Here is a 27,531-nt window from a genome sequence, read left to right as displayed (position 1 = left end):
GGAGTTGTAATAATCAATGACAAAAACAGGAAGCGATTCAAAATTAATAGGATATAATCAGATTTTATTTGAAAAATAATCTTGTACATAATTTGTGCTCTGAAATACTAGAGCAGTAATTTTATTTCAATGGGATTATGAGAAGCATGATATTAAATACAAATAAACCATATATACAGAAAGCAGCTAGTTGATCACAACTATATCATTCAACGAGTGTATTCAAATACATTTTGGTCGCTGAGGTAGACACAGATTATAGTAAGCATCTTTGTTCCAGAAATCTGGACCCTTCCAGCCACACCAGCCCTGTGAAAAAAGGAAAGAGAAAATGAAATTCAGTGCTTTAATCCATTGTTGATGTGTTAGTGAAAGAACTGGTTTTATGTATACATAAACAAAACCTAAATTTAAAGCTATAAATAATTACAGCGACTCAGCAGCAGATTTATGCATTTTGGGATAACAGGATTGTATTTGGTTTATAGTATGTCTTTGTTCACTGGATATGTGTTTACAATGTAAATATGGCCAATAAACTCCCAATTATATATAAAATAAAGTGATAGAAACAGAAAACAGTGTTTGCCAGAGACAAACTTTTTTACAAACTGAATTTGAGTAACAAATTTCCAGAAAATTACACTGAATTGATGGATGTATCTTTGAATTAATCAAGAGTAGACCTCAAATAAAGGGGATATTTAACTGTTTATAGTTTAGTAAAACAGAATAACAGAAATTTATTTGATATATTTATTAACATTAATTAAATATAACAGAATGTAACAAAAACAGTTTTTGCTTCCATTTCAAGTGTCCACTATTAGGGTTTGCATCTGTCAACAAATATGCTTAATCTGATAATTCATTGAAATAAGTTATTAAATTTATTTGTTTAAAAGAAGATTAAGAATAAAGCAGCATACAAGGCTTAATCAAAGCCAGAAACAATATGTTTATTTTCTTTAAATCATACACTCACACACTATGAGCAATTCACTATTTGCCACACTTTCAATGACAATTAGAAAACAAAGGCAAACTCCAAATGGTGGAACAGTTCACCCAGATTTTTGCATGAGAGGGTCATCCTAGTTGGAATTTATGAAAACGAGAAATATATTCAAGAGGATTTTGTGAACCTGACTGCATTGGTTTATGGGTTAATTTAAACAAAACGTATGTCAATAGTAGCTATATATTTCTTTTGTATATATTTTATACAAAATACCAGGACACTTAGAACAGTGAATAATATAAAAACAGTGCTTTTTAAATGAATCAAAATCTCTGGTGCTTAAGTCAATTGTGAAGGGAGTCTCACCTTTTCTAATATAACATGCAGATCCTCGACACCAGTGTAGTGTGGATCCAGAATCAAAAATTTAATGTGGCCAGTGATCTCATTCCATGCCACCCCTAATATAGTGTGTGCCAAGACTCCACCACCTAGGAAGGCCAGAGAAAAGATAAAGCTGAAGATAAAGCTGAGGCCAGAGAACAGATAAAGCTGAAGCATCATCATTAGGCATCATACAACTTATTTTCAGTGTCCTTTGCTGCATAATGAACATGTCAGTTCTCAATGAGGGACTGTGTTGTGCAGTGGTTTCTTCCCTTTTAGCAAGAGAGAATGTCCACGAGGACTTTCTTTGGGATTAGATGTTGGCGTGTGCTTGGTATGTCATACAATGTATACAGCCTTTGGGAATGGGTGTCAACCCTGCTTCTCAACCATTTATCCTTGAGAAAACAATTGTGATAAAGAGAACATGCTTAAAAGTACTATATCCTTGCTAAGTCTTTAATTTGTCAAAAGAAATAGCAAAGAGCACAATGTATGGATAACTTAGAAAGTCATTATGCCCAGTTGTGCTTAGAAAATACAGGTAGTCCTCTACTTACAACCATTTAGTAACCATTCAAAGTTACAACAGCAGTGAAAAAAATGGTTTACCACCATTTTTCACACTTGCGACTGTTAAAACATCTCCATGGTCACATGATTTACAATCGGATACTTGATAATTGACTCATCTTTATGACGCTTGCAGTGTCCCAGGGTCACGGGATCCCCTTTTGCAACCTTCTGACAAGCAAAGTCAATGGGGAAGTCAGATTCACTTAACAAGCATGTTACTAATTTAACTGCAGTGATTCACTACAACTGTGGCAAGGTCATTAAGTGGGACAAAACTTACTTAACAAATTTCTCACTTAACAACATAAAGTTTAAGTTCAACTGTGGTTGCAAGTTGAGGACTACCTGTGTATATCCAATTGAGGGCAATTCCTTTCCCAAAAGCCACCGAAACATCAATGTCAGATGCTTCATTATCTTTTATTTTGCCAAAGATCTTTTCTTCTTCTTCAGGCATTGCAACTCAAGAAAGGAAGGAAAACATAGGCCAGCAGGGTTTTTCCTACCCTCAAGCTCCTTGAAAACAATCTTATAAGACAATAAACAAAAATAAAGCCATGATTCTCCATTCTGTATCTAATTTTTTAAAAAAATGATTTTAATTTATTCAGTCTTCAATTCTGCATTGTTATATATATTTCCTCCAAAATATGCTACACTGTCTTCACCATAGCTTATTTGATTGAAAAATATTATTCACTTTGTAATTTTTCTGCTTTCTATCCTACAAACCTAATTACTAGATGTAAATAAGATCTATTAATAAGGTTTAAACTTCATAATTTCTAAAGCATGTTCATTATTCTTAAAGGCAAATTCACTTTGGACATTAATAGAAAAAATGGATCTTAGAAATGACAAACATTTTTTTCATATAATCATATGGAAGGAGGGAAGGAAATTATATACATCTCCTGTATCACCCAAACCACAATGTGGTTCATTAATATGGAATTGGAGCGGAAAACCATCCAACCAACCTATGGTTATAGATCAAGGGTTCTTTTTTTTTTTTTTTAAGAAAGCAGTATATGTTTCAAATCGATAGGAGATAATATTTGTAGCACAGGATTGGACTGTGGGATCCTGAGTGCTCTCTGAGCTTTATGGTTTTCTTGCAGATATTTCCTTGCCAAATAAGGTAACAAACTGGTTACTTTGTGTGTGTGTGTGTGTGTTTCTCTGTAGATGGTTAAACTAAAAAAAATAATTGTAGAGTACTTGAAAAGATGCGATCAAGTAAGAAAAGCCTTTGAAAAAGCAACATAGAGATTGTTCGATATTATTACGTAGTTTATTTGTCCTTGTTTTCCCCCCTTAAAATAGCTTGGAAACTTGTTTTGTTTGCTAGCCGAACTTTAAAATATTTTTGTTGTGATTACTGAAAACAGTACAGAATCATTTTCAACCACCATGAAATTTCATATAAATAATGCCAATAACTCTGTGATAATGGAACTTGTTGCAAGTCTTTCTGCATTTTTACTATGAAAGAAAGAATTGACCAAAAATAATTCTGTCAATGCTATAATCTCATTTAAAACGGAGGTTTAAATATAATGCAGAATTTCTAAGAATAAAAATGAAGTTGAGATAATTCTAGAATTGCTCTTCAGTCAATAAAAGCATGTTTACTGATTACAATTCAAGTAAATATACCAAAGAATACTAGATGAACAAAAGATCAGTTCTTTTTCATCTTAATTTTTCTGCTTCTTGAATTACTGTATTGAGGTCTGTAAACCTCAAATAGAATGTTCAACTTACAGACTCAGTTCTGTAGAACAGTCAGTCTTAAACTCAATTAACATGGAGTTGCAAATTCAAATGTTAATTGGGAAACAAATCTTTGCATTCAGTTAAAGAAATAGAAGGAAGAATGGTACACCTTTATAGTCATCAAATAAGCAGATATTCAAATGTCTGCAATATTTCAAAATAAAAATGGAAGATCACTATGTCATCTGTAGGAGTGGAGAGTCTCTAGCTCTTCGTAAATGTCTTACTTCACAATCATATTTTCTTAAAAAATGCATAAACATTCTAACACGTATTCTAAAATAATATTGTTCAGAGGATAAGAAACAAATGAGGATCTTTAAGCCACCACTTTATGTATAAACTGCCAGTAAAATATTTTAAATTTTAAAAAATTACCGATCATCACTGGTGTTCCTTCAGTCTTGAAATGATTAGCGAGTTCTCTTCCTTGAGAAGCTAGTTCAGATCCCTGGCTACGAAAAAAAAAATTAGCACTAATGCTAGCACTAACTGGGATGAATGGTAATTTAGCACTGACAATTTGAGAAAAAGGAACCATGAAATATAGCAACCCCCATTCTCAGGTTCATAAATTAGAATCAAATCAAGTCCTCTCTGTGCAACCTTTACCACATAACTGTCACAAAATAGTCAAGAATCTATGATGTTTCACCTACTACCTAATATAATATAATGTTCAGGCCTTAATCAATGTATTTTCTAGATAGTAGATCTTCCATCCAGCATTCCTTCCTTCATTTATCCTACCTTTTGTTGAGGAGCCTAGGTGGCATACATAGCACACCTTCCTGTCATTTCCCCCCACAAAAGTGAAGTAGATTGGGCTAAGAGGGAATGACTGACTTAAAGTCACCCAATGAAATTCTCTAGCTGAGAAAGGATCTAAACCAAGTCTTCCTGGTGCCAATCCAATCCTACACACTACATCACACTGGTTCTTATCTGGGCAGTGTTGATAGGGCTCCACTAATATCAAGTTGTGAACTGGTCAAATGGAGAAGGGTTAGGTGTGAAAAGAGTCTACATAATATTCATTTGCCTACAAGGAGACAGATTAAGTGATACGTCATAGCATTAATTCTGAATATAGATTACAGGTAGTCCTCGACTTACAACAGTTAATTTAGTGACCGTTTGAAGTTACAACGGCCCTGAAAAAAGTGACTTATGACTGTTTTCCACACTTATAACTATTGCAGCATTTCCATGGTCATGTGATCATATTTATGACGGCTGCAGTGTCCCAGGGTCGTGTGACCATCCTTTGCAACCTTCTGGCAAGCAAAGTCAATGGGAAAGCCAGATTCATTTAACAACCGTGTCACTAACTTAAAAACTGCAGTGATTTACTTAACTGTGGTAAGAATGGTCTTAAAATTGGACAAAGCTCACTTAACAAATGTCTCACTTAGCAACATACATTTTGGGCTCAATTGTGATCATAAGATGAGTACCAGCTGTATAGAGCTTGATTTTTCACTTGGAAGATGTTTTGGGATTGTTTTCCTCCTATAATTCTTATTCATGAAGGTCTAAATAAAATTATATTCTACTTATACAGTAGCTAGGAAAAAAGGAAACATGTGCAAATTTCACTATACTAATTATTACGCTAACAGTAAAACATTAGGTTGAGTAAAAGTGATTACTGAGCAAAATAATAGTTTGTTAATGCCCTAAAATTAACTGTCCTAAGGTAATCCCTCTAGAATTAATAGGTTTTTGTAGGATTTTACTACTCAACAACATGATAAAGTGCAAAATGAGTACTCATGCAAAGAATGATTGCAAATTCTTGGAAAACTAAGATCTTGGCTTTATCTGTGGTTTAGTAGCCCATAAGTCAATCTGTTTCTTTAAGAATTTATCTACAAATCCTTATTTATCGATCATTTTATTTTTATAGTGGTAGTCCTCAACTTACAACCAGTCATTTAGTGACTGTTCAAAATCACAATGGCACTGAAGAAAAGTGACTTACGATAGGTTTTTACCCTTATGATCATTGCAGCATCTTCATGGTCACATGACCAAAAATTTGCACTTGGCAACTGGCATGTATTTATGACAGTCTTGGGGGTCACAAGATCACTATTTGTAACTTTCCCAGCCAACCTTTGACAAGTAAAGTCAATGGAGGAAATCAGATTCACTGAACACTGCATGATTCAGTTACCAACTACAGTGATTTGTTCAACAACTGTAGCTTTAAAAGGTTGTAAAATGGGATAAAATTTACTTAACATCTGCCTTGCTTAGCAATGGAAATTTTGGGCTGAAAACTGTACTGGATATAAAAGTAAGCTAACACAAAATTGTGGGTGATTACTAAGTAATCTTACCTGACAAACAGTATCTTTGAAGTTATCCCTAATAGCTGACTCAGCACAAGTTGGACTTCAATAGAACCAATCCATTGGCATGATCCAACAAAGTTGGGTGGCTTGTCTCCAACATTAACAAGTGCCTTCAATCATGTCACAAGAGAGAGATGGAATAAGGTAACAGTCAGTTGCACAGAATTCTATCAAATCCAATTCAGTAGAGGCCAGGGCTAAGAAAGGGATTTTATTTAAAAAATTAAATTACCCCCAGTGCTTCATACAAAATGAATGCATAATATGTTTCTTTGGCTATTTGCTAAGTACTAGCAGGTCATTTGCAAGATCACATAAGTGTCTCACATTTGAATTGCTCCTCCTAGAGTTTATTTACAGCTACTGCGGGATCATTATTAAAATGTAAAATGTAGAAAACCAGCCACCAGATAGTTCATCCAGCAAACCTAAACTGACACAAATGAGGAAAAGATTTAAAGCTTGGCGAGAAGCAGGCTTAAGCAAAGATTTGGAAACCTTATGAATTATTGCAGTGATGGAAAACATTTAGAATCTAGAATCTGGAACAAATAGTTAAGACAGGACACCATCAGAAGACTGAGAGCTACACCAAAATGTACATGGGTGTCTGTGCTGGGGAGCAAAAATAATAATCACCATGTTGCAGTGCAAACTGCACTGCTTACATACTTGGGTGCAACATTGCAGTGCAAATATAAAATGGAAATGATTAGTTATGGGACTAGAGAATACCTGCCATAACAATATTTTAAATGTAATTAATATGTAAATATAAATGAAATCAAATTTGTTTTTTTTGTCCTGACCCCAACGCCACCGATTGTCTATACTGTATGGCACCTGGCTTGCTCCCAAAGCCAAAGATGCTGCCCACCACCAAAGATGGCCCTCAGTCTAGAAAAGGCCAGACAACACTGATTTAGGACTAGTGTGGGCAGAAGTTCTTAAATAAAAAAAATATTTCAGGAGCAGCTGTTTTCTGCAGAGAATTCAGATTTAGAAAACATCTATACCTGTTGTATCTCCTTGTGTGTAGGGATTCCTCTGTCTGTGTACCCCTGATGCTTGAACCAGGAACAAACCGTCTGTAGAGATCGATAAGCACAACCCCATCCATTATCATCAATACAATCTTGCATGTAATGATGATAACTATAAGTGCCGTACACTAAATACACCTGTGTCCAAAAAAAGAGAGGACAATTTGTACATGTCAGAATAATAATATTTGCTTTAGAGTTAACACGTGGCCTTTGAGATATGTAAATATAATGAAAATGAAGATAATTTGTAGTTACTGACTACATATTTGAAAGGCTGTTCAAGCTAATGAATCATAAAGTTAAGTTAGAGAAGAAGTCTGCAAGTGGGCATTAATGATGATCAAGACGATGGCATGAATTTATCTCTCCTTCTGATGCTTCCAGATGGAGTAGTTGCTGTCAGAAGATACCATGGCAATTATGTTGTCAAATTAAAGTTCTGGAGCAAGGATTCTCCTTAAAAAGCAAGGTTTACAAAAAGACATTGTTCTTGATGAACTTTGCAAGATTTCCCAACAAGATCTCATCAACCTCTCTTGAACAAATATGAATCAAAAGAATGTAATAGTAATGATGGCTGGGTATCTTTAATTTCTGTTATTGTTGACAGAGAAAGAAAAATCTGCAGCTTCTGTTCTCAGTTTCTACTTATATCTGTCTTAGGGCTTTTCTTCACTGTAACTTTCAGCTGCTTGAGTTCCATGAATAAAGCAGCTGGGAAGGAAGCCAGTTTAAGAAATCCTTTTTTTGCCTTCCACCACCCTTCCCATTTCTTCATTCTGGCCACTGTGATGGCCAGGGTTTCTCTTTGGACTGTGGTCACCCTGACTATCATTGATGGATCCTCCAGCTTCTTTTCCTCTCCCACCTCTCTCAGAGAAAGACGATGCCAAATGTCCTTCTTTTAAAATAATCTTTTAGAAGGGGTGAGGTGGGGGGGGGGAGAGCAGTATTTCATGGCTAGAAAGGAAACTTAGTAGAATTCTTGTCAATTTAACAGTTTTTTTTAAAAAAATAAGAAACTGTATGTCACAAATCTCTGTACTAAGAAATCCTCCCAACCCACCAAAGGTGCAGCTTTTCACAGTAGGCAATCCGATACAATAGCTATCAAAGGTGGGGATTGGTTGGTGCATATACCTGCCAGAGCAGCGGCCACCAAATGGAACAGAACTATTTTTTTGGATGTAATAAAAGGCAGCGGGTAAATTGGGCTCTTCTGGAATGGGAAAATGCTACTTTGGGTGGGTGGAGGTCCCCATCCCAGCAGCCAACGGCATCATCCATTTTTGCCCTTCTCCAAAGGTTGCTGGGCTGTCCTCAGTGCCGGGGCAAGCAGGAAGTACTGCCATTAGACTTGATATTAGAACAAGCAAATGGAGAAAGGAAACTCACCATACCAGACTCTATTCCAGGCGGATTGAGATGTTGATGTGGGTTTCTGAGATAACCATCTTTAAAAGATTCATCAGGAAAGTGATAGGCATTAGCTCTTCGGAAATAAGGCCTATCAAGCGGTAGATTAAATTGTCCATGTAATTCCTAAATGCAAGACAAACATGAACGAGGATGAGCAAGTAAATCAATAAAAGATCCAGACATTTTTTCCCTGTTTTATAATGACCACACTTTCAAAATTAACATTGTTTTTATTATAGCTTGGTGAATTTAAAAAACAGCAGGTTATAATATTAACCACCTTTCCCCAGTGACGTGCGGTGATGTTTACGCCTGGTAAGGCTGGTGACGTCATCAGGAAGGCGGGGAATGGGACCACGTGTGCTGGAGGCTGAGGCTGCCTCAGCCTCCAGCACACGTGATCCCATTCTCCGCCTTCCTGAGCGCGCTCCGCCGTCTCGCGCTCCGCGATCCCCAACAGCAGCTGCTTTTCAGTGCTTTTCTGTGCGTCTGGCATTTAGGACATCCGGCTATCTACCTAAATGCCAGACGCACAGAAAAGCACTGAAAAGCACTTCGCCTCCAAGCCACTTTGTCTTGATGACGTCGCCGACGTTGTTGCTGGGCGCGGCCGGACAGAGGTAACCAGAGTGGTGCCGAGGGGTGCGGGCAGACGAAAGAGCGAGCGAGCGAGCGATGGAGGATCAGGTAGCCTGATCCTCGGTCGCTCGTCCGCCGACTGCCTCGGCGCCACTCTGGCTACCTCCGTCCGTCCGCGCATGGCAGCTGCGGCAATGTCATCAAGCCCCTGCCACTTCTGGACGTCTATTGCAGTCGCGAGGAGCGCGCAAAGTACAGCGGAGGCAGGAAGGTTATTGGTGCTTCCGAGAACCCTCCTGCCTCCACCGGTTGCCCAGCTGGCACCGCCCCGCGCGCGCTCTCCTCCTCCCTCCTCTTCCTCTTATATATATGAAACTCCCTTGTGGATATTATTATTATATATTATTATTTCATGATGAGAGGTGAGGCTCTGCCTCCCCTGCCTCCCCTGACCGCACGTCCCTGCCTTTCCCATAGTGAGTGAGTTTATCGAGAGGTTACTTTGATATATTCGATTCAGTAGGAGGCCATAAAGCTGTTTGCCTATATTGGTATAATCAAAACAATTTAGAAAATATAGCATACCAACCAAATAAAAGAGATAATTGAAACCAACTAGAAAATCCATTTCAGAATGAGAAACCCATCACAATTTTTAGGTGTGAAGAAAAGAAGTGTCTTTAATCTGTGAGGGAGAGGGATAGTTCCAAATGCTGATTGATAGATAATAAATAATCTAAGGGACATTTTTTTCTCCCACTTAAAAACTTAAATATTGTAGTCCTGCTGAATCAGGCCAAGCAAGGGCTGTATTTGTCAACATTTGGTTTTTCACACTTGCCACCAGATGGTTCTGGGATGTCCACAAACAGGAAATGCACTTAGATCTTTTCCTAATGTTATTCCCACTACATTTGGAGATCTGCAGCCAACAGCTGGAGGTAACTCTGAGTCAGTCTGCCCTTCAGTAATGTATCCAAGCTATTTTTAAAGCCAATCAAGTTAGTGGCTGTTACCAAATGTATAATAGAGAATTCTGCAGAATAATTGTGCACTGTGGAAGGAATAGATCATAATCTGCCATGCTGGCCCAATGCTCAGAACATGGGGAAGAAGCCTTCATTCTACAGGGGATAGACAATGGCTAAAATGATGATGATGAATTGTGCACCTGTATGAATAAGTGCTTTCCTTTGTCTGTTGTAAATCTCCTTCCCTGAAATACATGCAGCTTCCTGCCCCATTCTTTTATTTTTTAGTTTCTTTTACCCACAAAAAAGTAAAATATCATACACAGAAACCATGTGTTAGAATCAAATCAACTTTTGAAATTCATACCCAGAAGAGGGGTAAAAGGGAATTATATATTAACAACCTTATTTGATTTAATGATCTATAAAAGTTTAATAACTATAAATATTTTGCTTAACATCAGGTACCTTTCGGTAAGTCTCCAGCTGATCATCAGAAATGCCTGTAGGAAACGAAACTGTTACTAGATGCTTTTTTCCTGGTAACATGAAATGAAATTGTTCAGGCACCACAACTGATGTTCCTCTCATATGTTGCAAAATGCATCTTTCCATATCTGCTAGCTGCGTGTGAATTGCATTCACTAGGAGGCTTCTTACACTATAAAACAACAAGAAAGAGTAATTTCCCCCCACATGCTCTTCATTCGATTTTCTACACTGAGCAATATCTATAGATATTATATAACATATACGAGTAAAGATGTTTATCAGTGTATGGCCTGATTTACGTTCTTGGTCTCCAAATACATTTATATCTGCCTTTTCATTCATTGTAAGAGGTGGCTCTGTGGTAATACATTCATATAGCAAATCTGTAGAACTAACAACAAGTTTTCAAAGAATCTGACTCAGTTCCTAATCCATTTTAGAAAAAGGTGCAGCCTTTTGTCAGGAAGCATTTCAGGATTCTGCAGATGAAATCAAATTTGGAAATGACAGATTTGGGGATATTAGGCAAAATATTTTATATTGTACTTCTAAACATTCTTCAAACCGTAGTTATACACGAATGTTAATATTAAGACTGAATTACAGCAATTCATTAGTAACATTACTCCAGCTAGAACACGTCACTGAGAGGTAGGCTGCTGTAAAGGACACGTTACTGTTAACAGTCTATCCCATTTTGAAGGCACTGCCAAGAATTTGTAGTACATACAAAGTTTGAGGTAGCTTTGAACCTGAATGTTTGATATAACCATAGTTGTACCTGCCACATTTGTATGGAACTTGCTCTATAGAGACCGAAGTGTGGAAATTTCACTCCAAGTGCTCCAACTGTGAATTCCCTTAATATTTGACTACAGCTGGCAGAAACCTTTATAAAAAGTCTGAGGCCTCAATCACTTTTTTTAGTTAAATAGTGGTGCTGTGTATTTCTGACTCAGCTGTGCCTTATCACTGTTTTTAATTCATCACGACGTGTTTTTGAATTGTTTAATGAAAAGGGAGTCAGCGATTTTTAACAAATAAATGAATGAAAATGTTACCCAATATCCTAAATCGATGAAAGCTCTAAAGGAGAACAAATCTAGGTTAATGTTACATGCCTGAAAACTCTACTCATTTGGATATTTGCAGATAAAACTGCAACAGAAGCAAACTAAAAGAAATCTTAAAAATACGTACTCAGTTATACAACCTACTTACTTGCGCCATGTTTCTTCAGGAGAAATAGAGACCACAACATCAACTGGTAATGTCATGCTAATATAGTGATGCTCTTTGCTTTCCTTTTCAATTACTGGAGCCAAAGGCTCTAATGAGGTTGTAATTTCCAACATGAGATCAATATTTACTATTGATGGCTGAAAATAAAAAAGACTTTAATGTACAAATCCTAATCTAAATTACTCCAAAGTTTCTGTTTCCCCTAACAGATTGTGGAAAAATGTTAGATCAGAAATGTGGCAGACAGGGAATCCCATCACTTTCCCTAGAGTCCATTTCCAATATAAATTAAATAACTCAATATTGATTCTAAAAGAAAAGGACTAAATATATTATATTTTTCACAAATATTTGCCTAATCAATGAACAAATTTGGAAATAATGAATTTTTCACATTTCATAGAAAAGTACACCTGCATCAAAAAAAATCTATACGTACCATCTCTCGTGACTTTTTATCTTTCTTTTTTGAAAATCTCTGCTTGGTGCCCTCTTGTTCAAATCTGGAAAACAGTGCCAGAATGATTGCATCACGATAAATTATTATACCATCTTCATCTCCACCCACAAAACCATTATTTTTGTCTAGTCATACTCACTGAATAAACTGTAGTATCTCCTTGCAGGCAGAGTCATCTGAAAGCTCAGTTGCCATGGAGTTCATCCCACTATTTGGCCACAAATATACTGAGCTATGACAAATCCTGAATACCAGCACGTCAGAAGCGAGTTTAGCTGAAAGATCCTTGAAAATGTATTTGAGTGCCTCTTTTGTGGACGAGTCTAAAATAAACAAAGAAAAGAAAAAAAGAAAAACACCCAGGGAATTAGCTGTAGATTTTACATAGCAAGACTAATTTAGAAAGAAGAAAAGGAACAATTGTGAGCTTATCCATTAACTGAAGAGTGAAAGAAGTGTTCTCAAATTAAGCATTTCAACTGAAATAATTTCCTAAATAAGAGCAGAAGACCTGTAAAATGAACTGCATAGACATTTGGGCTTTGGTCCTCAATAACTTGGGAAAGGAGAAAGTTCTATTAAGAAGAGTGGGACTGCTTCTGAATGAATCTGCACAGTTGTATTATTCCAAAAAGAGTAGAGTAGAGAAGAGGAGAGGAGAGAAGAGGAGAGTAGAGAAGGGCTTCTCATATTAACTTTGCTAAAACAGTTTTTGTTCATACAGTAGAATCAATATTTTAAATTTTTGTACAGGAAGATTCTTTATAGTATAATGTAACACAGCATTTTGTATTTCTACAGACTCACCATCAGTAGTGGCTAATTGAAATGCAAAATCCAAGCCTCCTCTTATTCTAAAAAGTATGTCCATGGTGTCTATGATGACCTATTGAAGTGAGGAGGGAAAAAAAAACACCAAAGTGTTTCTGGGTTGAACATTTTCACAAATTGTCATGGCTATTGTGGCTCAAAGATTCAAACCTACCACCTGAAAATGCAGCAACTGAATGATTTTCAATTACCATAGGTTTTTTTATCCGTAACTGGTTAAATAAGACATGATGTTAGGCCTGCACATCATCTTGAGCTATCAAAATATAGGGACTGAATTCACACAACACATTGACCCAAGGTTAGGGATCTTCCAAACCATTCTGATCAAGGTTTTGGTGGGTCTGACAATTATGCAAAGTGTGGGGGATTTTGGTACCTATGTGAATGTGACTCCCCCCCCCCTTTTGTGAAGTTTCTTTGGTTTTTTAAATGTTAAACCTAATTTAGAGTTTCCACTATAACGTTCCTTGTTTCAGAGTAGTAGCTGCCATTCCTCGATCATGTGTAGGCAGGATGAATATACCTTTATTCACTTTGTCTATTTGTTATAGTTGTTAAGGGGAAGTTTGGCCTTGATCAAAGATCAAACATTTGCAGAAACATTAGCAACATCTAATTTATTTGGAGTCCAGTTATGTAGTAGCACCTAGTTGATTTAATCTTGAAAAGATGAATAGAATTAAATCTCATTAGTATTTGAATAGATTACCAGAAAATCCCACACCAGGAATTTGAAAAAGATATTCTGGAAGAAAGTCAATAGTGAATTACTTCCACATTTCTACCAAGAAAATCAAAAGGAGTTGTCTGGGAAGTACCCAGGAGTTGAGCTCAGGAACTTCATGTAATTAATTTAAAAATAAGTACAGTATTCTTTTATTCCAGTGGAATTTACTTTTAATTAAACTTATAACAAATAGAAACCAAGAAGCAGCATACCCAATGCTATTCCAAATAGTTGTTCTACAGCTATTTATAGAAGAAAGCATGGCCATCATCAAGACAGAATTTCTATCACAAGCTGGGCACTATACAGAAAGATTGGGGCTAATCTGGGCTAACCTTTTGGGGAGAAGAAGGTTACTTTATTGAACTAAACAGATTAAATATAAAGAAAGAATATCAAAAATTTAAAAGTGTAAAGACCACAACAATCTGCTTACAACTAGGTCAGGTATAAACAATTACCAAGAAATATATTCTTTACCAAACGTTTTACTGTCCTCCCATAAGGCTTTAAATACTGAAATCTTTCCCCGAGTCCTACACAAGGCATTGGATGATTCCACATGGGTGTAAGTCCCTTAAATGAGATACAGGTGATCCACATTTAGCGGCTGCCTCAGACAGCAGCAACTGGGGTTACAACTGCGATGAAAAAATAACTTGGCGACCAATGCCCCATGTTTACGACCTATACAGCATCGGCCAGTCATGTGTTTGCCATTACAGTCAGCTCTGCATTGTCCTATGTCAAATCATAAGCAGAAACATGATTTCCCACTTAGTTACCACTTGGCTTAATCATTGAGTTGTCTGTCCAAACTACAGTCCCTAAACGAAGACTATCTGTGCATCTTCGTTGGTCTGAGTTCTGAATTGTGATTAAGGTTATCCCCGTTGTTCCGTTATTCCCTTTCGTTTTTTAATTTGCCAAATGATTTATTCTTTTGTCATCTTATTTTAGCCTTAACTCTTTGCTGTCAGGCTTCTCCACAGGCTGAAGCGCCCCCCCCCACTCCGGCGCAGCGGGCAGTCATATAAATCTAGGAAATAAAAGAAATGTAAACTCGTTCGTCAAACTGCCTTTCCTGACAGGCGTGCATGAGAAGCTCTTCTGTGCCTAATTGCAATTGGGACCGACCATTGAAAGGGGGGGGGGGTTGGAGGCGGCCCCTGAGGCTCCCCCCAGCCGGAGCCGACCGGACAACAGGTGCTTCCTGAGTGAAGGAAGCGCTGGGGCTCGGGGCCTCCGTCGAGGACCTGCTGCTTTCGAGGCAGACAAGACGAGAGATGCCGCTGCTTTAATAGCAGAACGACGGCGGCGGGTACCATCGGCCTGACTTACCACGTCCGTCAGCAAAACGCTAGGAAGAAGCGATCCCGGCAGCGGCATGCTCCTCCCACTCCTTATCGAGGCTCCTCCCCCATCAGCTGACACGTCACTCTTCCGCTCTCCTCTTCCTCTCTTTGCACAACAAAGCGGGCGACGCGACAACGGGATCGCGCCGCTTTTCCGCCTCTGTCGTTGAAACCGCCGAACTTCATTTCCCGACTTGCTCCACTCTCCAGGCGCCGCTGCGATTCTGTGGCGTGATGACCTCATCGGGGGGGGGCGGAGTGAGGCGCCCCTCGAAACCATGGCAACTGTGTATCAACAAAGAGTTTTCAAGGGCGGGAGAAACTAAGCGCCGCAATCATGGAGTGCTGGGGAGAGAGAGGCGAAAGAGATGGTCTTCGCTGTTGACCCAACCTAGCCTCTCTTGCGTGGAAGAGAGAGAGAGAGAGAAGGAGGGGGGGAAAGTGAGCGGTTGCCTTATTCATCGTAGACTCGGAGGGGAGCGATAGAGGAGCCTTTTGTAAGGTGGCGCCCCCAAGTTCTGGCTTCAGAGCGCCCCATCTTCAGTCAGTCTGAGTCGGCCTATGAGTGATTGGGAGCCAAAAGGCGGGCAGTCCGAAATGCTCAATTGACTCTCCGTATCCCGCGCTTCGCTTGGAATCTCCGTGCTCATCGTGTACATCTGATTAGGACTGACGGAGGGATACCAAAATTGGATTAGTGTATTGATTTCGTGAAATTGCAACGGTTTGGGGGGGAAGGTACAGCAAGCTGGTTTGTAAAAAGAAAAGGTGAGGCACGGCCCTGTACAACTTAAACGGTGTGGGATCCAAGTGGATTCCAGGCACCCTTGCTAGTTGCAAGCAAGTAATAATTTAACACATGGAGAGTTTTTGTTGTTGTTGTGAGGTTTGCTTGATACATGACTGGAAGGCATGGGCTTGGTCTTTATTCAGACTAGTGGAAGGGATTCGATTTGGGCCATAGGAAATGCTTAGGGGCTTTCAAGACCAGTCACAGCTGTAGATTATGTAACCCAGGGGTGTCCAAACTTGGGAACTTTAAGACTTGTGGACTTCAACTCCCAGAATTCCACAGCTGGGGAATTCTGGGAGTTGAAGTCCACAAGTCTTAAAGTTCCCAAGTTTGGACACCCCTGATGTAACCGGTAGGATTCGATAGAAACTCTCCAGTCTATTTGGTTAGGTTTGATTTAAAATTCCAAACTTTAAAGATTCTTCTGGGATTACAGGCATATCATTTTGATGAGAATGTTGGATAAATATGTTCCAATGAATGTATCATCAGAAAGCTCTATTATAGTGTGATTGTAAAAAAAAAAGAAAAATCTAGAATTCTGTATTGTGCTCTGAACTTGTTTGGAAAAGCACTTTTTCAGAGACACATATCATGAGCTGTAAAATAAATATACGGTTTAACTGGACAGGGATACTACCAACACTTGATCAGAGCAAAAATGCTGAGAAACAGTAGAGAGACATAAAGGTTGTCATTTTGCAGATACCTGTCCCTTCTGCTATTTTATTTTGTATTTGGAATTTGAATAAGACAATAAAGTAGAAAAATAAAATACCCAGGACTTCATATTTAATATTTTTTTTCATATTGGATATTAATTTTGGCTGTCTTACTTAAACCAGTTCTTTAGGAACACTGGATTAAAATCGAAGTCAGTACTTCAAAGACTGAAGCATTTTAATGTGTGAATTCCTTCTAGGGACCATAAGACTTTGAACATTTTCTAGAGTAAAAGTTATCATACAGAAGTAAATATGCCTTCTGAATTGGGAAAAACAGACATGGACAGGATTGGCCTCTTTAGCGAAATGGAATATATTACTATTGGAGATAAATATGTCTCGCCATATAATCGTAAGTACATTTTTCTATTCAGTTCAACAATACAGGAGCATGAATTAATCTCTCTATTGCAAATTCTTGTTGCATTAGACAAATTCAGCATGTTGGATGAACATAGAGTTAAAATGGAATGGTTGGGATTGATTGATGTTCACAATATACAAGGCAGCTACACTGGCACAATCTTCATTTTCTAATATGATTACAGATGTTCTACTTGACATATTGATGACTTATTTCATTTGATTTATTCAGGGCACCACTATAATTTTCTGTTTTTACTGTATCTCCCTAGAAAACTGGTACATTAGTCCTAAATGATTCTTATTCTTTGCTATCTTTATTATTGACCCTTAATTGTTTTAATTTTACACATTGTTCCCATTTGTTTAGATTCCTTCTACAGATTTGGGGGAAATGGGTTTTGGGTAGTTTATTATAGGGATGGATATTTTTTCTTGGCTTTTTTGCATAATTTCTTTAGGAATAGATGTTAAAGGGGTTTTGATTGAGAGTTTCAGATGGAATAACACATTCCTTGATATGCATTATTTAAGGTTTTATGCTGTCCTAAGAGGACAAACTACGGATATGTTTTGTTTTTGCTTGGTTGTTTCTTTTGAATGTTCAATGACAGTTGATTAGTCATACTTTAGGCAGTGAAATTCTCACATTCCTGGAAAAGGAGCATTCTCTCTTTCATTCTATAGTAGCACTAGATTTTCCAATCTGTAACATCTATTTCTGGGTGGAAAATTAAATCTTTAAAGAAAAAGGCCAGGTTTGAACAAGCACTTTTTTGTTCAAACTTGAGCATGCTATAATCTTTTTAATGGTCATATTATGATTTGTATCGAAAACTGTTTTTTAGAACAAGTATTGAAAACAATTCATGTTTTCAAATTCAGATTCAAAACAGCATAGGTGAAAAATGTAAAGCGAAATACAACCTTCCTTGAGTCCAAGTCAATTTCTGATGACGTTATTGACATTTCTATACAGTTTCTAAGCTATTTTCCCTATGGCAGAATTAAAACAAATGACTGAATGATGCTGAAATTGTTCCTTTATTTTAAAGGCCCTTTTAATGAAGCTGCTAGCAAGAATAAACAAATGCTACCAGGAGGTCTTAAAGAGAAAGGAGCCACCCAAGCAGGATATTTTGATCCTCAGTTTTCAAGAGTTTTTGAAGGTGAAAGTTATTCAAATCCCGTTCAGTTAAGGAGAAGATACCGATTGGCTGAAGCAAAAAAAAACCTGGGAACCAGACCCTTTCTTCCCACTAATGGAGATAAATTTCCGTAAGTTCTAAAAAAGCCACCTCTGTAATATAAAAGCTATATGGCATTTATCTACTTACAATATATTGATATTTTAAGTTTAAATGTATTTTAAGGATTCTTTTGATATCTAAGTTGCCACAAAAGCTGGCAGGAGATTTCATTTCCTGATAAACACATATTTATCACTGGACTTTCCATAAAGTGTTTGCTTCCATGATTCTAATTATTCTAACCTTTTTTCCCTAGATTTCCTCTAGTGCCACAAATACCTTTTTTCCCCCTCTAAGATGGTTTATTTTAATTTCTGCTAATTTTCATAAATACTTCAGAAATCATTTCTAGGAAACATTCTGAATATGAATGGTAGGAGTGCGGGAGGGCACACATTGAAAGATGTAAGGAAAACGTATGAATATGGTTTTCTTTCTAACCGTGTGCTAAACTTGGTTAAGGTCCCATATTTCACAATGGGCCATGGTGACAGGGAAATGATGGCCTATGAAAGTATTGGGGAAGACTATCTATTTTGGCATAACAATGCATCAGCAGGAGAGAAAGGATTACCTACAATATATTAGACAAAGTACTTGCTTTGAAATAGTATGAGGAAGAAAAGAAAATCAAACTGCAAAGCACAACACACTAGGCAGCGAATAGTAAGTTGGATTCATACTCTGTGTCTTATAGTATTTCATTTTCCTTTAGTGTGATATATGAACCTAGCCACTGTGATTTGCATATGATGGGCATGCTTTTTAAATAATGGCTCCTAAGGGTTGCCGGGATGTGTATTGTCAAACTATAGAATAGCTTATTTCGGCAAGTATTTTGTATATTTTTTTGCAAATAAAGTGATTGTGATGTGTGTACCATATTTTGGATGTACAATCTGAGAGGGCTTGAAGGGCGGGAGAAAAGGATCAGGGAGAACTAGATGTAACTTGCCTGCCTCTGCCTGCCTTAGTATTATGAATGAATCAGGTAGAAAAATGCAGAATTACATTGGAATGTTCACCTAAGCAGAGATAGGCAATTTTTGTCTGGTTAGGGAATCATCTGTTGGTTTTTCTAAATAAAGGTAACCAAATATGACATAAAGTGCGACAGTAGCATGGTGACATAATCAAAGAGAGCAGGGCTCATTTCTCCATCATTTTTTAATTATTTTAGAAGTCTGCGGGGTGATTTTAGCCCAAAGAAGAATATTAAAACTAATAAATACTTAGTGCACCTATTTTCCCCATTTTTTTTTTTAATGCGGCAGAGTTTTTGGTGTTCCAGAAGCTGCAAGAATGAATCTAGGGACTGCCCATGGCCTGAGGACTGTCTACACAATTTAATCTATTTACTTTAAAGCAGAGTCCAATATGTGTGCTTATGTACATGTATGTATGAATAAAGATATTCAAAAGTACATCCACCTACTTCATTTGGCCTTAATTCCAATTAAATATAAATAACATCCCTTTAATGTATTTTTTTTAAAGATGGGGCAGTTACTCTTAGTAGAGCAGGTACACTAGGATTGTAACTTGTTTATCTGAAGCAAACATATTATGTTATGTTATATTATTTGCATATTTAATATTTAATGGAGCATAGAGAATGCTAATCTCTGAATTCTTTCTGTGTCTCAGGTGTGGCCTAGGAACCTACTACGGAACAATTAGTGGCCCATGTCCCTTCTTCAGTGCTCAGTTGAAAGATAAGGTTGCATATGTACAACCAGGGAAAAATCTCTATACCAGTCCAGGGAAGAAAGGAACTGGCTATGGGTAAAACATTCTAGAATTATAATATCAAATATATCTTTTTTAAAGGGAAGAGATAGTTGAATGTTGCTGCTATCACTGTTTTATTTCTGTATCTAGGTATCCAAATCTCACCATAGGTAAACCATATACACATTCAGTTGAATTGTTTGACATAGGAAGAATAAATTTTAAGGTAAAATTCAATTGGATTTCTGTTTTATTTTATCTAGGTTGATAACATATCTTATTCCTTCTAATTGGACTTTATTTGGTAGCATGCTATAAAATTATACATCATTAACCTTTATTTGATAAAGAAATAAGAATACATTTTGTATATTATTTCAATATATGTTCCATTAATTTATTATTTTCTCAACCTTGATAGTTATTTTTGATGCCATCAGTACAGTTAATGGTTGGATAGTGGGCTTTTGCAACTTCCTCTGTTAAGATTAACGTCATCAGTTTAAACAATTATAGTAATTGTCCCAGAAGTGGTATGGACTTTATTAGAGCAAGATATGGATTTATCCTTAATGTGAACCTGTTTTAAAAAGCCCTTTAAGTGGTGAAGAAAGGGAAAGCCATGCTTCTTTTTTATTGCTTCGGTGAATTTCCTTCTTGTACATATTTGCTTTGATGTTTTGATGTCCAAGGTCCTGCCTTCTATGTATTTGGCTTGGTATTTCTAATGCTCATCAACGCTAATTTCCTATCACATTGCATTTATAACTTCAGAAATGCAACCCATGTATATTTTCTCAGGAATAATTACAGCTATGTAGAGCTTATCCAGAAATATGTGAACATAGAATTGCAACCTTAATGTTGCCCCTAATTTTGGTTAAGGAGTTGAAGAGGCCAATGTGACATTTTCCATTTCTAATTTGTCCAGAAAATATCTGAAGAACATCGCCATCTGATGAAAGGTGGACCATTCAAGCTAAATCTTTATCCCCGAGAATATTTCAATGCAAATCCTTACCATGATGAAGGGCCGATTCCTCCACCAAAAAAGCAACCTGAAAAAATACCCATTCCACATCCTTTTAAGCCAAGTTCTCCAGCTAAAAAGGTGTGCTTGTTAACAGTCAAACTTCTCAAGAAACTTTTACTGCAGATATTTTTGTTTAGCAAAGAAAAGGGGTTATGTGTGATATTTATTGCAATGTAAAGGACTATATTTATTGGGGGAAAATAAAACCCAATTAATTTTGGAAAACAGCAATCTATGTGCTCATCAAAGTTATGGAATCATCATAGCTTTTTCAGATTTAATCCAAATAGAGATCCAAGAAGTGACCCATCCTGGAACCCCTTCCTTTACGAGGGGCAGATCTAGAAAAACATAATTAAAAACAAAATCAGCAAAAAAAAAGAAAGAGAATTTCCATAGATGTTCATCTGTGATAAACCAAAATCAAATAATCACTCTCATGCTTAATGTATTGTATAAATCAGGATGTCTTCCTTAATTTTACATCTGGGTGTGGCTAAAGCAGCGTATGTAGTCATGAATAAGGTAGAACAAACTTCAACTTGGTTTGGCCATCATATGAAAAAAGGCTGAAGTCCTGTTCCACTTCCGTCACAATGTTGTTATGAAAATTGAATAAATATACACTATATTACCAAAAGTATTTGCTCACCCATCCAAATAATCAGAATCAGGTGTTCCAATCACTTCCATGGCCACAGGTGTATAAAATCAAGTATCTAGGCATGCAGACTGTTTTTAACAAACATTTGTGAAAGAATGGGTCGCTCTCAGGAGCTCAGCGAATTCCAGCGTGGAACTGTGATAGGATGCCACCTGTGCAACAAATCCAGTGGTGAAATTTCCTCGCTCCTAAATATTCCACAGTCAACTGTCAGCTGTATCATAAGAATGTGGAAGTGTTTGGGAACGACAGCAACTCAGCCACGAAGTGGTAGGCCATGTAAACTCATCCAACATCAGTGTGTGACCTCACAAATGCGCTTCTGGAAGAATGGTCAAAAACTCCCATAAACACACTCCTGAACCTTGTGGACAGCCTTCCCAGAAGAGTTGAAGCTGTTATAGCTGCAAAGGGTGGACCGACGTCATATTGAACCCTATGGATTAGGAATGGGATGTCATGTACAGTAAATTCATATGCGAATAAAGGCAGGTGAGCGAATACTTTTGGCAATATAGTGTATCTTGGAGAAAAAGTAAGATATTACTCTGTTAACTAAGGTCATCTAGTATTTAGCTAATATGTCTTTCATTTTGTGATTCTCTCTGAATATTTGTGTTTTATATGGATGAAGTATTATTTTTAAAGTCTGCAGTATTTAACATTTCTTCTTGTCCTTTTAGCCAGGAGGCATGAAAGCAGGCACATTTGATCCATTTCCGACTCATTCTACAGACCCATATGGCGTTAGAATGCCTAGGGCTTCCACAACTAATAAACAAGGAAAAGTATTTCACCCTAATCCTGGAACTAAGAGCAGACCAGTAAGAAGCATTATGGCCTTAAACATTGAAAAGTAAGTATACCAAATTGCAGTGTTTAATTTCTAGGAAAACCTCTGCAGTAGATATTCTTCAACCTAGTAAGCGATTCCCTTAATTTCTATATAATGTTCTGTGACGATTCTTTGCTATTTACTCAGTGGGGAGAGAAACGTGTTGAATTTCTCCAGATGTTTTGTAGAGTTCTTGTTCTATTTTATATAGTTGAAGCTTGAATCCTGATGAATAATGGTATAATTAAAGCTGTTTATTTACCGTAAATGTGGGATCCTGTTTTAGCTAATTCTAATAAGATCGTTAAGAATCTATACCAGTGATGGCTAATCTTTTTTTCCACGGGTGCCAAAACCATGCACACATGCTACACCCATAATGTAATGCCCCTCCAATGTGCCCTACCCCCTGCACATCTGCACCCATGCACATGCATGCACAATCCCTCCCCCGCGCATACCCCGCGGATACATGCGCAACATCCCCTTCTTTTGACCTCACATCCCAAAACAGCGCTTGGGGGAGGGAAAGCGTCCCATCCAAAAACAGATTAAATCTAATCTACACCAATACACTCACTATGCTGTTCGATTTCTTTCTATCCTTACAACCAATTCTTGTTTAATCAAATTATTTACTACTTCATCCTTTGCCTTTATCCTTACTTTTTTCAAATGAAAAATGTGTGCCTCTAGAGGCATACAGGAAGCCATAATATTAGGTTCATTCTGATGAGTTATCTGCACTTAATATCAGTCTTTTAATAGCTGCTTTAAATATCTCCAAGGCTTGAAGTTCAAGAAATGTTCTTGTTTGTAGTTTCTCTATGCAAACATCTGGGAGAACGGTGAACACGCCCCACTTAAAAATAGCTTATCATAGAACCTGATAAGCCAGTGGAAACTTTAATGAAGTGAATGTAACTTGTAACATGAAGAGTGCCTAACATATTTTTATTCAGGCAAATGAATGAGTCCTGTCAATTAATTTACTGGTTATTTTATAAAACACAAGCACAGAGACACACATACACATGCCTATCTTCTTTCTTGTTTTGTACCTTTTTGTTAGATAACAAAGAAGTGTGATGCTAATCCAATATGATGGAATATATGAGCTTTGAGAGGTAGAATGGGGAAGAGGAAATTTATGTTCTGGGAAAAAATAAACATAAACATGCCTCATAAAATATTGCTATATTGGGCCACTGACTGACAAACAGTCAGCTGGAAGCAAGTTGTTTTTAATCTCAACTTCATAAGATCTGAGTTAGAAAAAAATGCAGTATTATATTTATTTAAAGAAAAAAATCAAAATTTGAATTAGAACGTTATTGAAAATTAAAATGCAGAATAGTAGATTTCAGGCACTCTTGAGAAGGAACTTTTTACCTGAGCAAAATTGAATATGTACAGGTGAAACTCAAAAAATTAGACTATCGTGCAAAAGTTCATTTATTTCAGTAATGCAACTTAAAAGGTGAAACTAATATATGAAATAGTTGCATCCTGCCCCATACATCCCTGCGACCAATTCGCTCTCACAGAGAGGGACTCCTCCGGGTGCCGTCCACCAGGCAGTGTCAGAGGGCGGCACCCAGGAGTAGGGCCTTCTCTGTGATGGGCCCAGCCCTCTGGAATGACCTCCCCCCAAATATCAGGACAACGACCGATCTCCGCTCCTTCCGCACGAAACTCAAGACCCACCTGTTCCAACTAGCCGGCCTGGCTTAACTAGAACCTTCTAACCTCCCTTGCAATTTTAATATTTTAATATTTTAAACGTAAATTTTGGGGTTTTTAAATTGTTTTAACTGTTTTAATTTATTGCTATTTATTTTAACCTAGTGGCTTTCACTTGTATTTGATTGTTAAATATTGATGTCACCTCCTCCATGCCACACTTGTATTTTTGATTTAATTGTACGTCGCCCTGAGTCCCTTTGCGGAGAGGGGGCGACTGATAAATCGAAACAAACAAATAAATAAATAAATAAATAGTCTCATTACATGCAAAGCAAGATAGTTCATGAGCTGTAAGCCATAATCATCACAATTATGACAAATCACGGTTTGAACTATCTTGTTTTACATATAATGAGTCTTCTCATATATTAGTTTCACCTTTTAAGTTGCATTACTGGAATAAATGAACTTTTGCACGATATTCTAATTTTTCGAGTTTCACCTGTATATCAATCAATTAAGTCTTGTGACACTTTGTTGTATTTACATTTCAGGTCGTTAAATGTAACTAATTACACGAATCCCCGTGTGATGTCATATTAGCTGCACAAAAGCAAAGTGAATGAATGAACTTTCTGGACTGCAAACAGTAACAGCTCAAGTAAATAAAAGTTTTGTGGCTGAGGAAAATGTGTCAGATATAGCTATCTGCCTTCATTTTATAAGAACTAATTGATAGTATAATTGATGATATATATAAAATGTAATTTAAATTTTGATATGTTATTTATGTTGTGTATATTGAATAGTATTCGTTGTTTTTTGGTGAGGTTTTTTTCAGCCATGCAAAGAACAAATACTATTATTTATAATTGTCCTGTCTTTTTTTAAATCGGAACATAATCATTAAATAATTGCTCTATTAAAACAAACTTCTCTGAATTGTAATTGCTCTCAAATGAAAATTACTAATAACTTGGGCAACTCTACATTGAAATAAATATTCTTCAGATATTTAAAATGAAAGCTGACAATTTAACTTCTAGTATCACGGTCTGGAATTAGACTTGCTAGCCTCCTTTCCCAATTTAGAGCTTCTAAAGCTTTACAGTGGGTGAAAAGTCCCAAGTTTTCTTTTTGCTGCCTCCCAATAGCATACAATAAAAGTCATCCAGTGAGTTATCAAAGCCCAGAGTTTGTGATGGAAATGAAAAGAACTAAAAAATCAGTTTTAGTCATCATGTCTGCATTTTATCTCTAGATAACAAATAAGAGTTATCTGTCTCCAAATACCAGTTTGGGGAAGCATAGGGAACTGTTCCCTTTCTTTCATACGAATGAGCATTTTTGCTGGCTACTGATTGATTTCTGTAAGAAATAGGATTGCTGAAGTATTTCTGATCCAACAGAAGTTTTTCTATGATGAGCTAAAGTGGAAGTAAACCAACTGAAATCATTGCAAGTTCTTTCTAAATAGACGTGTGTGTGTGTGTGTGTGTGTTGAATGATCACCTATGACTGTTGCATTCTCATTCTAATCTAGGACCATCTTTGTACCATCTTTGAAGAGAATGCAATGAAATTTGAGTTTCAGCTGGACTTTAGTGGGATTCTCTTTTAAGCAGAGTAGTAGAGAATTGGGCTATTTGTAGAATTATTGATAGATTAAAGTGCTTATAATTATTTTAAAACAATATTTCTGACTGAAATATTGCTAATGTTTTATATATTGCATTGATACAAGAATTTAGCTGGCGTCCATTAGCATAAATATAACATTCTCCCTGTGGAAAAAAATCTCTTTTAAAATAATGATGTAAAATATACCTGTCTTTTTGTAATTAATGCACAGGTACTTTTCATTGATTAAAACTCATATGATTAATCAAGATGTTTAACTTCCGGTTCCGGCTGCTGATCGCGACGGGCAGGCTCTGCTCGCCCCGCGCTCTTCTGGTGGGCCCCTCACCGCTTGGGGGGCACAGGACGTCCCGTAGAGGCTCCTGCCGAAGGGGCGGCATAGCGGGGGATCCCCTGAGTTGGCGGTGGCCGGGGGGGCCCCCCGCATCGCCCTAGGCACCGGGAGGCATGATGGGGAGGCGCTGCGGCGTCTTCGTGAGGAGGCAGCTGGAAGAACACACTATCTGAAGGACGCGGTTGCTATGTGGTGAGGTTGAAACTTCCCCCCGTTCCCTTGCTTGTTTAAAAAGAAAAAGAAAAACTGCCAGCTGCTTTTAGAGTCGTTTTCAACTTGGTTCGGAGAAGCGTGACTGGAGGGAGGGGGATTTCCCCCCCCCTCAGACAGGCGGCTATAAATGGTTTTGCTCTCGGCCCTAGAGGAGGAGGAAGGGAGGGAGCCATGCAATGATTTCACGCTCATAACGAAGGCGGATTTTGGATTCTAATTCTACAAATGAGGTGATGATCTGAAAACTTTGGAAACTTTGAAAACTTTCTGTTATGCCCTTTAACTCCGAAGCTGGCAGGGCAAGATGGCATGCTTCCGTTGTCTTTATAAACATTGAAACCTGACTCCATCCATACAACTTCAGGCTTCCTGTCTTTGTCTCCGTGACACTCGGATAAATCTCTTGCTGTATTGAACTCCCTTGGAACAAAGGGCTTTACTACTCTATTGCCAGAAGCTGCAATTAGAAAAAATTCCCCTCTGCTTGGACTCCTTGCCTCCAGACCTCTCTTGGCGGTTTCCCTCAATTGCTTCCTCTCTGTATTGACTTTGAACTCTTTCTGCTCAATACAATGCCACCTAAAAGACCACCCCTGGGGAAGCCGGGCTTTGCTGTCTCCGCCCCGATATCTACAGTATCCAGTCCCAGTGGACAACAGACCTTAACCTCTCTGATGCAGCCTAAGCCTTCTGAGACGGATTTTCAACAGTTGTTTCAACAAATTTTAAAGGGACAGGAGGACATAAAAAGTCAATTAAGGAGATGAAAGAGCAGCTTAAAGAGAACCAAGACCAGACGAGTAAAAACTCACAGAGACTGGATCTTTTGGAGGGGGGGACGGCCGAGATGAGGGGGGAGGTGAAAGGGGTGCAGAGGGGGAACCAAGAGCTTGAAACCCACCAGAAAACAGAATTTGAAAGAATGTCCTTTTTCCTTAGGTTCCAAAATGTGGTTGAGGCAGATGATGAAGACTTAAGGGACATCACGACAATCATTTTGGCTGAATACATCCAAAAAGAAAAACAACAGATGGGGTGGGAAGGAAGTTTACTCTATAAACAGGAAGCCTGGTTT

General features: G+C 37.6%; 2 protein-coding genes across 8 annotated transcripts; one reads left to right on the top strand and one right to left on the bottom strand.

The window, feature by feature from the left end:
- Positions 1-43: 43 nt before the first annotated feature.
- Positions 44-15,468, bottom strand: UFSP2 (UFM1 specific peptidase 2; the record flags this gene model as incomplete). Of its 5 annotated transcripts, none has more annotated exons than XM_081960119.1 (12): positions 44-309; positions 1,328-1,452; positions 4,082-4,158; positions 6,049-6,173; positions 7,080-7,244; positions 8,505-8,651; positions 10,547-10,739; positions 11,792-11,949; positions 12,252-12,315; positions 12,412-12,595; positions 13,080-13,158; positions 15,175-15,468. In XM_081960119.1, 12 exons carry the CDS (start codon positions 15,466-15,468, stop codon positions 223-225), a joined length of 1,698 nt encoding a protein of 565 aa, XP_081816245.1. In that variant the 3' UTR covers positions 44-222. The 5 variants fall into 5 exon arrangements, 3 of the variants coding, with proteins under 3 accessions (XP_081816245.1, XP_081816247.1, XP_081816246.1); XM_081960121.1 differs by lacking the exon at positions 15,175-15,468 and adding an exon at positions 14,314-14,453; XR_014175965.1 differs by lacking the exon at positions 1,328-1,452 and having other exon boundaries at positions 4,082-4,154.
- A 342-nt stretch (positions 15,469-15,810) lies between these two features.
- Positions 15,811-26,440, top strand: CFAP96 (cilia and flagella associated protein 96). 3 transcript variants are annotated; one of them, XM_081960122.1, is made up of 8 exons: positions 15,811-15,956; positions 16,904-17,058; positions 18,125-18,347; positions 19,967-20,104; positions 20,201-20,276; positions 20,982-21,161; positions 22,431-22,603; positions 24,823-26,439. In XM_081960122.1, the coding sequence occupies exons 2-8, from the start codon at positions 16,959-16,961 to the stop codon at positions 24,869-24,871; spliced, it is 939 nt and encodes a 312-aa protein (XP_081816248.1). In that variant the 5' UTR covers positions 15,811-15,956; positions 16,904-16,958; the 3' UTR covers positions 24,872-26,439. The 3 variants fall into 3 exon arrangements, with proteins under 3 accessions (XP_081816248.1, XP_081816249.1, XP_081816250.1); XM_081960123.1 differs by lacking the exon at positions 15,811-15,956 and adding an exon at positions 16,087-16,207 and having other exon boundaries at positions 16,338-17,058; XM_081960124.1 differs by lacking the exon at positions 15,811-15,956 and having other exon boundaries at positions 16,950-17,058; positions 24,823-26,440.
- The last annotated feature ends 1,091 nt before the right edge of the window (positions 26,441-27,531 follow it).

Source organism: Natrix helvetica (assembly GCF_964273705.1).
Source record: "Natrix helvetica genome assembly, chromosome: 7".
NCBI classification, from domain to species: domain Eukaryota; kingdom Metazoa; phylum Chordata; class Lepidosauria; order Squamata; family Natricidae; genus Natrix; species Natrix helvetica.
Note: the sequence above shows the minus strand (reverse complement) of the source record. Positions and strands in the feature narration are given on the sequence as shown.

Bases quoted from the DNA above. Each gene is read 5' to 3' on its own strand.
- CFAP96 (XM_081960124.1), top strand. From the start codon at position 16,959: ATGCCTTCTGAATTGGGAAAAACAGACATGGACAGGATTGGCCTCTTT. The intron at 20,105-20,200 runs GTAAAACATTCT...TTCTGTATCTAG, and splicing joins AAGAAAGGAACTGGCTATGG to GTATCCAAATCTCACCATAG. The intron at 21,162-22,430 runs GTGTGCTTGTTA...TTGTCCTTTTAG, and splicing joins CAAGTTCTCCAGCTAAAAAG to CCAGGAGGCATGAAAGCAGG.